This window comes from Triticum dicoccoides, chromosome 1A, assembly GCF_002162155.2.
Source record: "Triticum dicoccoides isolate Atlit2015 ecotype Zavitan chromosome 1A, WEW_v2.0, whole genome shotgun sequence".
Lineage (NCBI taxonomy): Eukaryota > Viridiplantae > Streptophyta > Magnoliopsida > Poales > Poaceae > Triticum > Triticum dicoccoides.
Window position 1 is genome coordinate 600257800 of NC_041380.1, and position 13822 is coordinate 600271621.

The 13822-nt window shown below is 49.0% G+C and overlaps 1 protein-coding gene across 3 annotated transcripts; it reads left to right on the top strand.

Annotated features, from left to right (window-relative positions):
- The first annotated feature begins 1899 nt into the window (after window positions 1-1899).
- On the top strand, window positions 1900-11031 carry LOC119294848. Of its 3 annotated transcripts, none has more exons than XM_037573125.1 (10): window positions 1900-2059; window positions 2152-2301; window positions 2394-2581; window positions 8618-8803; window positions 8915-9026; window positions 9166-9222; window positions 9473-9571; window positions 10295-10407; window positions 10493-10541; window positions 10626-11031. In XM_037573125.1, the coding sequence occupies exons 5-10, from the start codon at window positions 8928-8930 to the stop codon at window positions 10857-10859; spliced, it is 651 nt and encodes a 216-aa protein (XP_037429022.1). In that variant the 5' UTR covers window positions 1900-2059; window positions 2152-2301; window positions 2394-2581; window positions 8618-8803; window positions 8915-8927; the 3' UTR covers window positions 10860-11031. The 3 variants fall into 3 exon arrangements, with proteins under 3 accessions (XP_037429022.1, XP_037429029.1, XP_037429035.1); XM_037573132.1 differs by having other exon boundaries at window positions 8621-8803; XM_037573138.1 differs by lacking the exons at window positions 1900-2059; window positions 2152-2301; window positions 2394-2581 and adding an exon at window positions 2606-2926.
- The last annotated feature ends 2791 nt before the right edge of the window (window positions 11032-13822 follow it).

Below are 13822 nucleotides of genomic sequence, written 5' to 3' on the forward strand. Positions count from 1 at the left end.
ACTTGCAGACCGAATAAATATTGCAGCGTACCCTCTTTCTCTTTTTGTTTTATAGTTTGCATGCTTCTTTTATGGTTTGCTGACCGAATAAACATTGCAGTGTCAATTCGTATGGCACGACGCATAATAAAAAACGTAAAAAAAAATGGCGTGTCTGGAAATCATCAATTCATACGACGCGTCACACGTAACTTCAAATAAATTCACAAATGTCAATTCGTATGGCGCGACACACAGTCACAAACGTCAATAGAAATTGGCGTGACTGGAAAACGTCAATTCATATAACACGACACATACCCAATAACGTCAAAATGAATTGGCCTGACTCGAAAACGTCAATTCGTATTGGCGTGACTCACACACCATCGAGAAAAAGAAGACCATCGTTGAGGTTGCCATTGAGCATCATCTCATCAATCCTCCACGAGTGAGCGACTCCAACTTCATCCTAGACGGCCACTGACGAAGCCGTCAGTAGCTGCAACAGATGCTAGAGCAAATGTCGATCCATGTCAAACAGTTGACCACTCACGCCAACGGCCAGACAACTCCGGCTCTAGTGATGAACATTGTAGGAGAAAAAAGCAGAGCTCGCACCGACCAGGCCCGCAGCCTGCCATCCATCTCATGTCATCGTCACCACGAAGGCCCCTCCACGACAACTCCAACTTCACGACGATGCAACAAGGCACGGGGTACCTCTCAAACACGTCGGAGAGAACCGACTATCAAAACTCTGCAAGTATCCAGCTCCGCACGTCACTGCCATCGTTGCCAAACAAACCACCACGCCAACAGATCGAGGGTCACCACCCCCAACATCCCCACACCAAGCAAGCAGCCACCAACGTCGACAAGCCGGCACTGAAACAATGCCTTCAAGAAGGGCCACGCTGCAAAGTGTGTCGCCATCATCCGTTCTAAGAGATGGAACATTTCCTCGATGCCCGGAAGGGGTGGACAGAAGCATCCCAACAACAACGCCTCCAGGGAGGTTCGCATCGGCCAAGGACGTCACGTTGCCGGCTCCGGCCAAGCTGGAGCTAGTTTTTCACCCCCAAGATGCCAAAACTTCCACCCCACAACAACGGTGGAAGACAACTGCAGCCTGCTTACTCGCCACCGAGCCAACTCTCATGAGCCAAAGAACCAGACCGCTGCCGCCCGCTGCCACCAACAGCACGCCAAGTTGACGAGTAGAGCCATGCGAGAGGCCCTCGCCGATGCCAGATCCAGCCGCACCCAGCCAGTCCTGGCGATCACTCACACGCCACAACACCCAAACTCCAGAGCAAAAAGATGCAGACAAGCGCCGCCGCCAAGCCGTAGGAGCTGCCGCCCGCAGCCAAAGCCTGCACATATCAGGATGCAGTGAGAGGCCGGGTTCGCCTTGAGTCGCCTTCAATGTGAAGCGGCGCGCTCTACAACGGCATGAATGCGGCCAGCTGTCGCCGGGCTGGAAGCGCGTGCGGGAGGGGGGAGCGAGTTTTTGTGGCCAGGGCGGTCTGAAGCGGGTCTATGATCGGTTCTCCTGCAAACCTCCCCACGTTTATCCCTTGTTTGCAGGAGAAAACACGTCTAAATTACACAGCGTTGGATGACTTTCACGGTCTCTACAGCGTGGTCTAAACGGTAGCGAACAAAATTAACTATGCTCACCAGTAGGGTGGACCAGTAGCAGTAGTGGTGGCAGGTAGGGTCGGCATGCACGAAGGAAAGGACAATGGCTACTGAATGCATGAGTGGCGCACTTCAGTTCGGTCGCATCATCGACACGGACAGCCGGATGGACGGACCATAGCATACGGGTAATAGGATTGGATTGGACGTACGTGATTAGCCGGACTATTACTAGTAGTAAGTAAAACCCTATCTCCATCTTTGCCTAAACAGAAAAAAAAAACCTATGTCCATCTCTTCCTCCTCCTCCCCCGCCGTCGCCGCACACGCTCTTCTCGTTTTCTCTTGTTCGTTCTGGTTCAGGCTCACCGGCCGATTCGTCCATGGCTGTTGATCTCTCCCACCGGTATAGCAAGCTCACCTTGCTCAGGCTCAGGTATGGCAAGTTTTTTGTCTTCCCCTCGACCGATTAATTGATTCCCTTACCCGGCCGCATCGTTGCCGATTACTTAACGTGTGTTCTACTAGATCTGATTACTAGACGACCTATGAAGCTGCTGAGTGCCTCGATTTGCTCTGCTTATAGTCACCTGGTGACCGGCCGGCCGTGTATTGTTCTCATCTCGCGGCCGGCCGGCCGGCAGATGTTTCCTCCTGATCTTCCGATGGTGCACCGAGGTATGCTGCACATCCTGGGTTCTTGTTCCCCCCTCTGTTAATTACTACCGTAACTTCTGACTGGTTTTCCCTTGGATCTGTCTCATGCCCAGCCTCAGCTGGGCGGCGCCCTGATCCATCCATGGATATATGTCCGTCTTCTCCGGATGGATGGCGATGCACGCGCTAGCCTTGCTGCCCAACAGCTGGTGCCGTGCCTTGCTTGTTGCCATCTCGCGGCCGGCGGCGGCTGATGTTTCCTTCTCATCTCCGACGGTGCACAGAGCATCCACATGACAAGGTATGCCGCATCTCTTAGTTTTTTGATTTTTTTTTCCTCTGTTCATTACCATAACCTCGATCTGCTTGTACTAGTCACTCACGATCCATCTATGGATCACCTGTCTCGTGTCTCCACTCTCAATCACAGTCAAGCAATCTTAAATGTACTTATGTTAGGCTAAATTCCCATATTACTCCGTCCACCCCCATTCCTGGGGTGTAATCTTCCAGTTGCGCCACCTCTCTGCTCAATCTGTTTCTAGTCAGTCAAGATCCACCTACGGAGAGTCCAGGAGCGAGAATCATTTCAATGCTGCCAAGGAGCGAGAAACCGTGTAGAGACATTGGTTTGGCACAATACAAGGTTAATTTAACTGGTTATTATGTAATTCTTCGTATTAAGTTTGGACTGTTGATACTCTTTAGTACATCATGCTGCTATATTCATACTCTTTAGTAAGTATGAACGAGTCCCAGCTCTAATGTGTGATGCTCCTGTAGTAGCCACTGAAAAAAATAGCGCACTATAGCGCCTCTAATAGCACACTGTAGGCGTGTAGAGAATTGTCTCGCTAAATAAATCAGTGTATAGTTTCTTGTTAATAGCGTGCTAATTGAGAAATTCAGAGGGGGCAATTTTGCATAGCATGCTATATTTTCTCTTGTTAGTAGCACGGCCACACGATCACCCTTCGCCATATACAACGCCGCCTGCATATGAAAAGGGCATTTGCATCTCTCCTTGCTCTTTCCTGTCTCCTTGCGCTCTTCTCGGTTCACTCCCAGCCAGGGTTTTGGCCCTTCCCTGCTGTATATATCTGTAGCTAGTTTCCTTCCCTAGTGGGGTTTGATGTTAGAATCCCATAACCAGATTCTATCCAGTGTGTCCGGTGGTATACACTGGTTCTTGGCTCTCTACATCAGGCTATCTTTGTCTTGTCCCCTAGGGTTCCCTCCCTCCCTCCCCCGCCGCCACCCGCGAGGCGCAGGGGAAGGCCCCAAATCTCCGCCGCTGAACTCCCCTCCGCCTCCCCCCTCCTCCCTCCCCGCCGCCAAAGGGCACGGTCGTCGCCGGCGGCGGCGGGGCCTTCTCGTCCCCCACGCGTGGGGGTTGGCACGAACCCGATCTCGTGGGCGGGGCGCTGCGCTCGGTGTCAGGCGTGGTGGCGCGGCGGCGCCCCGGAGCAGGCTGGCGATGGTGGCATGGCGTCGGGCGGCAGATGGCATGGTGGTGGTGCGAGCTGGTGTGGCGTCGGCGGCGGTGTTTCTGGCAGCGCATCGGCGTCGCGTCCGGCGCCGTGGGTTTGCGGCTGACCTGGTTGCGGGCGGCCTCTCACCATGGTCTTTGGTGGGGGACGGCGCGGCACCGGAGGTGGTGAGCTGCTCCCTCCCAGTCGGGCCCTCGCGGCTGGGTGGCGACGCTTTGCTCGGGCGGGTCCCCCTGGTGGCGTCTCTGGGCGGCGGCGGCGACAGCTCGGCCACCCTGCCTCTCCGGCCTCTGGCGGCGGCCGGTGCCTCCCGGTGCCCTGGGCCTTCGACGCGGGGGCGGAACTCGGTTTCAGGGGGGGAGCTGGAGCGGACAAGGCGTCGGTCGTGCCCATGGGCGGGGCGGCGGTCCTGGCGGTGGGAGTCGTGCGTTGGTCGTGGGCGGGCTGCACGGCTCGGATGCGGGCAGGCAACCATGGCTGCTTGGGCGGCATGGCTGCGGGTGTTGACGGACCGGGGCGGCGGAAGAGGTGAAGCACCGGGGTACATCACCTACCTAGTCTGTGTACTGGTCGACGGTGACGGCGTCCATGGACGTCGTGTCCTCCTTGCAGGCTCCGTCGTGGTGCTTCTACCCCTTCCATCTTACTCCGGGTGAAAACTCGATCCTCGGATCGGACGGCGGTGACATTCATGGTCGTGCCCTTCCTGGAGGCACCGTCTTGGAGTCCTCGGTCTGGCATGTCCGTTACACATCCTCCCGGACGATCGCTCCTCGTGGTGGTGTTCTCCGTCGGCTCGAAGCGGATTCGTTTCTCATCTTTTAGGGGCTTTGTAGTCGTTGTGGTTGTGTGCCGGTGCCCGGCATTTTTGTATCTTGCCTTGAGTGTGTGGTGTGCGTTTGTATGGATGCTTTGTTGTTGTGGTTCATGCTTTATAATATAAAGCGGGGAAACCCTTTTTCTTATACACTGTGGTTCTAGCCCTGTCTCATTCCCTTTTCTTGCACTTATACAACAACAACAAAGCTTTTAGTCCCAAACAAATTGGGATAGACTAGAGGTAAAACCGTCTCGTTCCCTTTTCTTGCACTTATATGTGGCTGAATTCCAACATTGCTCCGTCCATCCCCATTCCTAGGGTGTAATCTTCTACTTGCGCCGTCCACCAAGGGCAACCTGGTGCATGTAGCTCCCGCTTGCGCAGGGTCCAGGAAAGGGTCCACCAAGGGGAGAACATGAGCGAAAATCGTTTCCCATGTTACCCAAGAAAAATCCCATGTAGCAAATCTCGCTCGAGGAGATTGCCTCCTTGTTCATGTTTGCATGCCACGCCCTCCATTGCCTTTGCGTCCTCCCACGGGCCAGAAATGTTCCCAAAGGCAACGCAAAAAGTTGTCCTGCCACCGACCAATCATCATGTCTAGCAGGATCAGCGAATGCAACAAGTTTCCAAGGAGGGGTGACGTCTTGACTTATTGGCGGGTAACGGCATTGTGCACACATCGCTGGAGTTCCACATGTGACGCACCATTGCTGGGACCCACGTGTAGGATGGAACTAACCAAAACCCTAATTTACTGGATGTACAAAGATGCAAGAAGTCTTGTCTGTTTGACCAAGCGACGGCATCATTGGCCATCCATGTCTCCCCCCTCCCGAACCGGTAGTAGGCCTAGGCCAGCTCCCAGTAGTGCCCTAAGGCCCAACAAAAATCTGTGCACACCACATAATCCAAGACACGGGTAGTGTAGATAAAACAACATTCTTTTTTCTTACTCACTTTCCTTTACTACGACCCCTTTCCAAATAAGATCGTGTTGGAGTTATGTACGTCATTCTTAGTCTGCATATTAGATATCCTAGAAGTCAAACTTTGTAAACTTTGACCAAAGTTATATTAAAATTTACCAAAATCTACTATACCAAATAAATATAATATGAAAATATATTCTATGATGGATGTAATGATATTGATTTTGCATTATGAATATCAATATTTTTGTATAAACATGGTCAAACTTCAAAGACTTTGAGTTCAGACAAATCTAATACTTGGAGTAAAAAGGAATGAAGTGAGTACCAATTGCCATGGTTAGGGTTGGGCTGGAAGAACATCTTGCTTAGGCTGCATTGAGCATCGAATGTTGATCCTAGGATGGCATTGGCGATGTCCAGGAAGAGCTGGAAGGGATGGAGTAGACCATGTGATAGGCCTATGTCGGAGCATCGGAAAGGTGGGCAACACATTGCCTGGCGCTGAGTGGGTGAGGAGAAGCCATGGACCGCGCCACCCCCCCCCCCCCTCGTTGCCTTTTCTTTTGCACTTATATGTGGCTAAATTCCGACATTGCTCCGTCCGTCCCCATTCATAGGGTGTAAGAGCATCTCTAGTAGATCCCGCAAATCGTGGTCCTGCAATTTTCGTTTACTCTGTACCGTTAACGGTATACAGGATGCCAAGACAGAACAGATACCACAAACAAACTCAAACACATACGACATATTCAAACTAGCAGCTCGCGCCACTTAAACATCACCGAAGTTCATACTAGCATAAACGAAAGAGTGAAGTGCATCCTAGGTCCTTGAACTATTTTAAAGGTGTTATGTAGGTTCTCAAACTATGAAAAATGTCATCTAGGTCCTTAGAAATTCTTGAAGTGTAATAAGTGTGTGTATATGTGACACCTCTGAAATAGTTCAAGCACCTACGTGACACATTTGAAATAGTTTGAGGACCAGAATAGCACACATATTGCACTTGGAGGACCTGGATGACGATTTTCATAGTTCGAGGACCTATGTGACACCTCTGAAATAGTTTGAGGACCAATGATGCACTTCACTCTAAACGAAAATTAAACTAGATCTACTTGTCATCACCATCACCGGACTTGTATATGCTGAGGTGGTGCTCCATAAGTGAGTTGGAGAGCATGAAGGCGAGGTCGCATTCCTTCCTCAACGCCGGCACTCGCGTCGTTGCAGCTTCGTCCCTGGCGGCGGCCGCCTTCTTCGCGTCAAACCACGCGCGCTCCGCCGCCCGGAGTCGCTGGATTGTGGGGGAGAAGGTCCGGTTGAGGCGATCGAATTTGGTCCTGCGACGGTGTACGTACTGCTCCTGATGAACAATCCAGAATATCGGGGAGCACCAAAGGAATGCTAAAGAGAACCTCCAAGCCGTGTCTTGACAAACAATGCTCCCAAAAGAGGAACGATCGACAAACGACGATCACCTCCAAAGAGCAACAACTCCGAACGACTATCCTTGTCGAGGCACCAACCATCCTCAAGTGCCTAAAAAGAGTTGGCAGGTGAATGGCGTGACTCGGACAACCCCGAGAAAGTCATCGTTTTGGACTCACCTGCGACGGTGTACGTATTGCTCCTAATGAACAATCCAGAACATCGGGGAGCACCAAAGGAATGCTAAAGCCGTGTCTCGACAAACAATGCTCCCAAAAGAGGAACGATCGACAAACGACGATCACCTCCAAAGAGCAACAACTCCAAACGACTATCTTTGCTGACACACCAACCCTCCTCTAGTGCCTAAAAAGAGTTGGACTCACCTGCGGCGGTGTACATAGCGCTCCCGATGAACAATCCAGAGCATCGGGGAGCACCAAAGGAATGCTACATAGAACCTCCAAGCCGTGTCTCCACAAACAATGCTCCCAAAAGAGGAAGGACGCTGGCATCGGCTATCCGTAACTGGACCTAGGCTTTTGCCCGAAGGCAACCAACCAACCAACCAAGTAATAGAGAGCGAGGAGCGGACACACCATAGCGACGCCTCCAAGGAGGGGAACGACACATGGGGGCTGGCACCGACCGGTCAGCGTATTAATTTGTAGTCCCTCCATTCCTAAATATAAGTCTTGTTTAGAAATTCCATTCCAGTATAGACTACATACGGAGCAAAACAAGTTTTAAAAATATGTCTGTATACATCCGTATGTATCCATGTTGAAATCTCTAGAAAGACTTATATTTAAAAACAGAGGGAGTATTAAGCATGGTTAAACTTGTCAAATGATAAGTGTGGCACGAAGCATTCAGGCCCTGACATTTTTTACAAATAGAAGTTGCCATCCGAAAAGAAGAAGAAAACAAACGTATGTTACTTTCACTATGGGTAGCCTCGTCCTCCTCCTCCTCCAAGAAAGAAAGCTAGGGTTTCTGCCTCTCGCCGGCGCCGCTGCAGGTCCGCCTGGTCTCCTGTGGCCCTAGGGCCATGGGGGCGTGGTGGATCCTGCCAAGGGCCGGCGGGAGGGCTCCGTTTTCAGTCGTTTTTTTTCTATCTTGTTAAGGTTTGTGTCCTGCTCAGGAAGGCGAGGCGGCGGCGGCTTCCTGAAGATGGAATAAAGGTCTCCCCGCCTAGCCCCCGTTCCGGCGGTGCATCTAGCATCGTTTGTGGGCGTGTGGAGATGTGTCTCCGGCGGATCTATCTTTGGTGGATTTGCTCGGATCTCGTCGTTGTTGGTCTACGTTCGTGTGTCTTCGGGTTGAATCCTTCCAACCTACGTTATTCTTCATCGGCGGCGGTTGCTGTTCTGGTGCGCTGGTCCTATGGCGCCTTATCACGATGACTTCCCGCTGTCTACTACAACAAGTTGTGCCCTACTCGAGCGATGGAGGGGTGATGACGGCGGCGCGCCTTCGGCTCGCTTCAGTGCTTGTAATCGTCGCTAGGTGGTCTACGGATCTGGATGTAATTTTTATTTCTGGTGTTCGTTGTACTGCCATGATTGAAGATGAATAGATTGAAGATGAATAGATTGAAAGTTTTTCAAAAAAAAAGAAAAACTCAAAGATGAATAAATAATTTTTTATTTTGAGCGAAGAAGGCACATCCTTTGTCGAGAAGAGAAGAAGCATGAAGTGGTGGGCTTTAAAGTGGATGATGGGCCGGTGGGCGATAAAAAGAATGAATAGCTCGTCCGCTTCAGTGTGGTGAGCGTTGGTGGCGGCGGCGCAGGGAAAGGGAAAGGGAGCAAGGAAGAAGGGAAGGGCGACGAACCCTAGCTCTGGTCAGTTTTCTGGTCCTCTAGCTAGATCCACAGGCAAGATGCGTCTGCTTGGTGCAGATGCAGGCCAACTCACTCTGACACCGCTCCGAATCTCCCCTCCCTCTTTTGCAGGCAGGTGAAGCTGATGGCTGCTGTGCTCCGATCCGCGGCGAGGCGGTTGGCCGGCGAGCTGCCGGCGGCTGAGATGGGGCTCCACCGCCTCCCTCTGCACTCCCAGTCCCAGGTAGGGCTCCAAAATCCCCATCCCCTGCTGTGACTGTGAAATGGACGGCTGATTTCTGTTGGATTGGTCGCTTGCACTGGTCAATCAGCTCACCCTTTTGCCCAATGGAAGCTCGGTTCTGAGTCCTCTTGTGCTGCAGGTCAATGTTTGGAGCGCCTCATCTGCTCCTGGCTCTGCCCCCTCTTCTCTGACCAAGGCAAGTCAGACACTTGAATTGTCTGGACTATCTTGAGCATCTTGTTAAACATGCACCACTAAAGTAGTGATCTTTCTTCTTATTGTTGGACACTAGTAGTAGTAGTTAAACACCACTGATCTTCGTTTTGTTTTATTTGTGGTCTTGATGCTGCCTGCTTATCTTAGATGTAGCAGTAATATCTTGAACATCTTGTTACATGTAGCATTCAAGTAATCATCTTTTGTTCTTATTACTCTTGACGAAACAGACCAAGGCGGTGATCAAGAGCACCCTTCTACCACAACTCATCCCGCGCCGCACGATGTCCTCCTCCTCCGGTCGCGCCGCCTCTCAACCAGCCGACAAGGTAACTAACATGATGCCCATGCTCAACTGTACAATGTAGTTTTGGTGCTGGCTAGCTGTGTTTAGCTTGACTGCATGCATTTTCAAAACTTGATACGGTTGCCTGTTGCTACGCGAGCCAGTGCCCAGGTTTTGTGCTTCCTGCTCATCCAGCAGAGTGCTACAACATGTAAACCACTACTAACATGCTTGATCGGATCATAGACCCCGCCGAACCTCTTTCATCTTATCTTCATTGGATTTTGTGAGAAACCGTGCTGAACATCCTGTTAGATGTACTGTAGCAGTTAAACACTGGCCTTTGCTTTGATTGTTGACAAACCAGACTAAGGCGGTGATGAAAGCGCCTTCTGTTTTAATTGTGGTTTTGATGTTGGCTGGTTATGTTATACTATTCGTGTTCAATGCGTGTTATATAGGGGCATGGTCTCATGGATGGATTGATATGCTTGCCCTGTTGTTATGCTAGCCTAGGGCCCGTCTTTTGTTCTTGCTGCTCATCTACAAGAGTGCCGTATCATGTAAATCACTAAGTTGCTTGATCTGAGGCCCTGCCAAACCTCTTTTAGCTTATGTCGTATTGATTGCTTTTACAAACCCTGCTGAACTGTGTTAGATAGATGCCTATGAATATCGTTTCTGCATCTTTGTGTGCAGTGCATTGCTTGCTTAAAATTGGACTGTTGTAAACTGCTGACACCGTTATTTTTAATTTTGTCTTCAGTTTTGGCTTGAGATAGTGGGTCACAGGATGAAAGGTCCGCAGAATCCGTGCCCGATGATTTTCAGAAAGCGAATCAGTGGTGTGGATGCCGACAAGGCTGAAGCAGTCTTCCTGTGAGTATACATCAAGGACCGAGCTGAACTGATGTTAGGTTCTTTTCTGTTTTCCCTGATTGTATTTACTTATGTGTCCATGTAGCGACGTGATGATGATGGCTAAATATGATGGGAATGTTCCACCAAATATGGTATATTCAACTCTGTTTTCTCCTTCTCATTTTGAATGCTTTCATATTCATTTTGCTAACCGCTGTTATGCACCCTTGATGTAGATGAGTAGTCCCGTTCGAGCATTGCTCCGGAAGGCGCTTATCCGATACATGAAAATTAAGTGGTTTATTAAAGAAATTGCTCTATCTCTCAAGATACGTGTCGTTTTTAAGCTGGGCAAGTTAAACTTTGTTGTCATCTGCGTGTTGCTTTACGTGACATACGGGAGGCCCCTATCTCTGCTCCGGAGGTTCTGGAAGATCCTAAATTCTCAAGGAGGCGATGACTCGGAGTAATCAAGCAGAGAATGCGACTATTGCAACAATGTAATAGTGATGTTGTGACTAAGACAAACATGCTTTTTTTTGTTATATTTGCCATTGTTGTGTAGTACATGGTTAAACGACCCGTAAATTTTCTGTTGGTGTTATGTCTGTTGTGATTATGATTTCTTGCATGATTGCTTCTGTTCTTTGGGATTCCCTTTATATACATTTCAGTTTAACTTTTTGTGGGAACCAAACACGGGTTAAGCGAGGTAATTCTTTTCTGTTAGTATCGAAATTTACTGACAAGCTGAATGTTGAAATTTTGGTCAATCTGATTGTTTAGAGTGAGATTTTCTGTATCTTTAAACTGAAAGTTCTGATCACTCTGAATGTTGAATTACAGACATTGACAGAGTTCTAAAGGTTGAGATTTTCTGTATCTTTTTTTAGAGTGAAATTTACTGACAAGTTGAATGTTGAAATTTTGCTCAGTCTGAATGTTTCAACTGAATGTTTAGAGTGAGATTTTCTGTATCTTTGAACTGAAAGTTTTGGTCATTCTGAATGTTTTAGTCTAACTTTTGTATAGATTCAGTACTATCAAATGTTCCTGTTGCATCATCAATACAAAACTGAATTTTGTACTCCATTCTTGATTTTGACCAAAATGTTCCTACTGCATCATCTATACGAAACTGAACTTTGTACTCCATTCTTGATTTTGACCAAAATGTTCCTGCTGCAACATTTCTTGATTTGTCAAACTGAATGTTCCTGCTGCAACATTCCGATTTTGTATATTTTTTTACGGAGCATAGTTTACAGTATACAGATTTTGTAAACTAATTTAGACAAATGTTTTGGTCATCTCTGAACGTTGAATGTTTTGGTCAATGTCATGCTGCCCCATTTCTTGATTTGACATTGACAGAGTAGACTGAATTTTGATCCTGTAAACTGACAGTAAACAGATTGATCCTGTAAACAGGGACATTGCCAAGTTTGTTTCTGAACATTTATAACCTAGCAAATTTTAGGGGTGTCAGATGTTCTGAAAATTTCTTTGAATGTGTGGCGTACACTGCATATTCTGAACATGACACAAATTTCTTTGAATGTGTGGCATACACTGCAAATAGGCAGACTCTATACTGCATCTAGCTGGCAGGATAATCTGTTGCATGACAAATGGCCAATCAGCATCTGGACACATAGCATAGACAAATAGTGGCGTGGACACGTAGAATAGACAAATCACAGTTGACATTGATCCTGACAAAATAAGATTACAGTGCCTTGTGAGCTGTGTTGGCCTGCATCTTTTGATGCCATGTGGATCAGATCATGGGGTCTAGTGACTTATCCTATTGGACCACACAAAATCAAGCAATATGTTACTGTCTTTTGTACTGTACTTGTGGATCAGATCATACGTTACTGTATTTGTTTTCTAGTTTTGCTTGCCCATCTTGAATGAGATCGTAACTATAATTCCAGTAACACCATCAGCTCACTACATTAGGACGCCTAATTCTAGTTTTCCTTCTCAATCTTGTTTGCCTTCTCTTTTGCAACATCAAAGCAGTTACTCCAGCTTGGATAAAGGGGATAAGTAATACTCCCTCGGTAAACTAATATAAACGCTCTTATATTAGTTTATAGAGGGAGTACTGAATTACTGAAAGTGTCACCGCCTGGTGAACGAACGACTATGTGTCTCTGATTGTGACTGTGTATGCTAACAGAAGACACACACCATCTTTTGTGCATATACAAGTCTTGAGATGAGAACAATATTCTCGTGAGGATAATTTGTTTTGCTCACTCGCCTTCCTTTTTTGCTAATCTCACGGCCGACCATACTACAGCTAGTGAAGCGAATGAAGGCCATCATTGTGGTTACCAGCCATGAATGTCTTGTTTCCATCAAGCAGCTCATAACACATGCTTGAAGCTCTTCGCCAGAGAGGACAGTCGGCGCTGTCCGTCGTTGCGCAGGGTTTTATTAATCTTTCAACCGCGCCCCTAGTCACATACCGTGTTCCCTGAGAGAAGGCGTAAGCCAGGAGTACACGTTAGACGTCAGCATCGTTTTTCATTTCAGAAAAAAGAATATTATGAAGAGCGGATGAGCATTATATTATGTAACTTAACCTTGGCTCCAACCGGGGTGGCGGGGTGGCCGACGACGCGCTCAAGACCACCTGCGCATCCCACGGCATCCACTCGCCCGCTCCAGGCGCTCCTTCCTTGAGCTCTCTCGCTCGCTCTAGCCGATCGACAGCCATGGCCGAGCCGAGGCTAGCTGAGTGGCAGCGACGGCAGAGCTCGAGGGCGACACGGTGGCCGACATGATGGTGTCCTCCGAGTTGGGCAAGCAGTTCGGGAACAATGCGTTGTCGTCTGCCCCGTGCTGCTACGAAGCTGCTCTTGGACACCCCATCTGCGCCTTGGCCAAGCTCACCCTGCCGAGACATTGTCGGCCCTGCTGGCCGTCGCCACCGCGTACGCGCCGAACCGTCCTCGGCCCTACTGGCCAAGCCGATGCGTGTACATGCTTGATGGCCGGGTGATCCTTCCTGATGGGTGATGGCCGGGAGAGCAGCATGGCCCATGCGAGCGGCATGCACAACACATGTTTGATATTTTGTCTCAATGGAGTTAACATAAGTGCTGCGTGTGTTTTTCTTTTCTTTTCTTTGTACCTAAAAGCTTGGCCTCGTGTCATTTGGACCGGGCAAAACCATGGCGAGTCAGCCTAGATACCGCTCGAGGGATAAAATTAGTTTGCTTTCAAGGGTTGGGAGGTGCAAGTTGTCCGGTTTCGTAGTTGAGGAACCAAAGACTTCACCAAGATTTGAGGGAGGAAATCTCTATGAGAATCAACATAATGTGACCCCTGGCAATGCAAAACAACGTAGCTTGTCAAATAAAGAGAATTCACTAGTAGAAAACCGGCCTTTTGTCCCGGTTCATAAGGGCCTTTAGTC

Bases quoted from the DNA above. Each gene is read 5' to 3' on its own strand.
- LOC119294848 (XM_037573125.1), top strand. From the start codon at position 8,928: ATGGCTGCTGTGCTCCGATCCGCGGCGAGGCGGTTGGCCGGCGAGCTG. The intron at 9,223-9,472 runs GCAAGTCAGACA...TTGACGAAACAG, and splicing joins CCCCCTCTTCTCTGACCAAG to ACCAAGGCGGTGATCAAGAG. The intron at 9,572-10,294 runs GTAACTAACATG...TTTTGTCTTCAG, and splicing joins CCTCTCAACCAGCCGACAAG to TTTTGGCTTGAGATAGTGGG.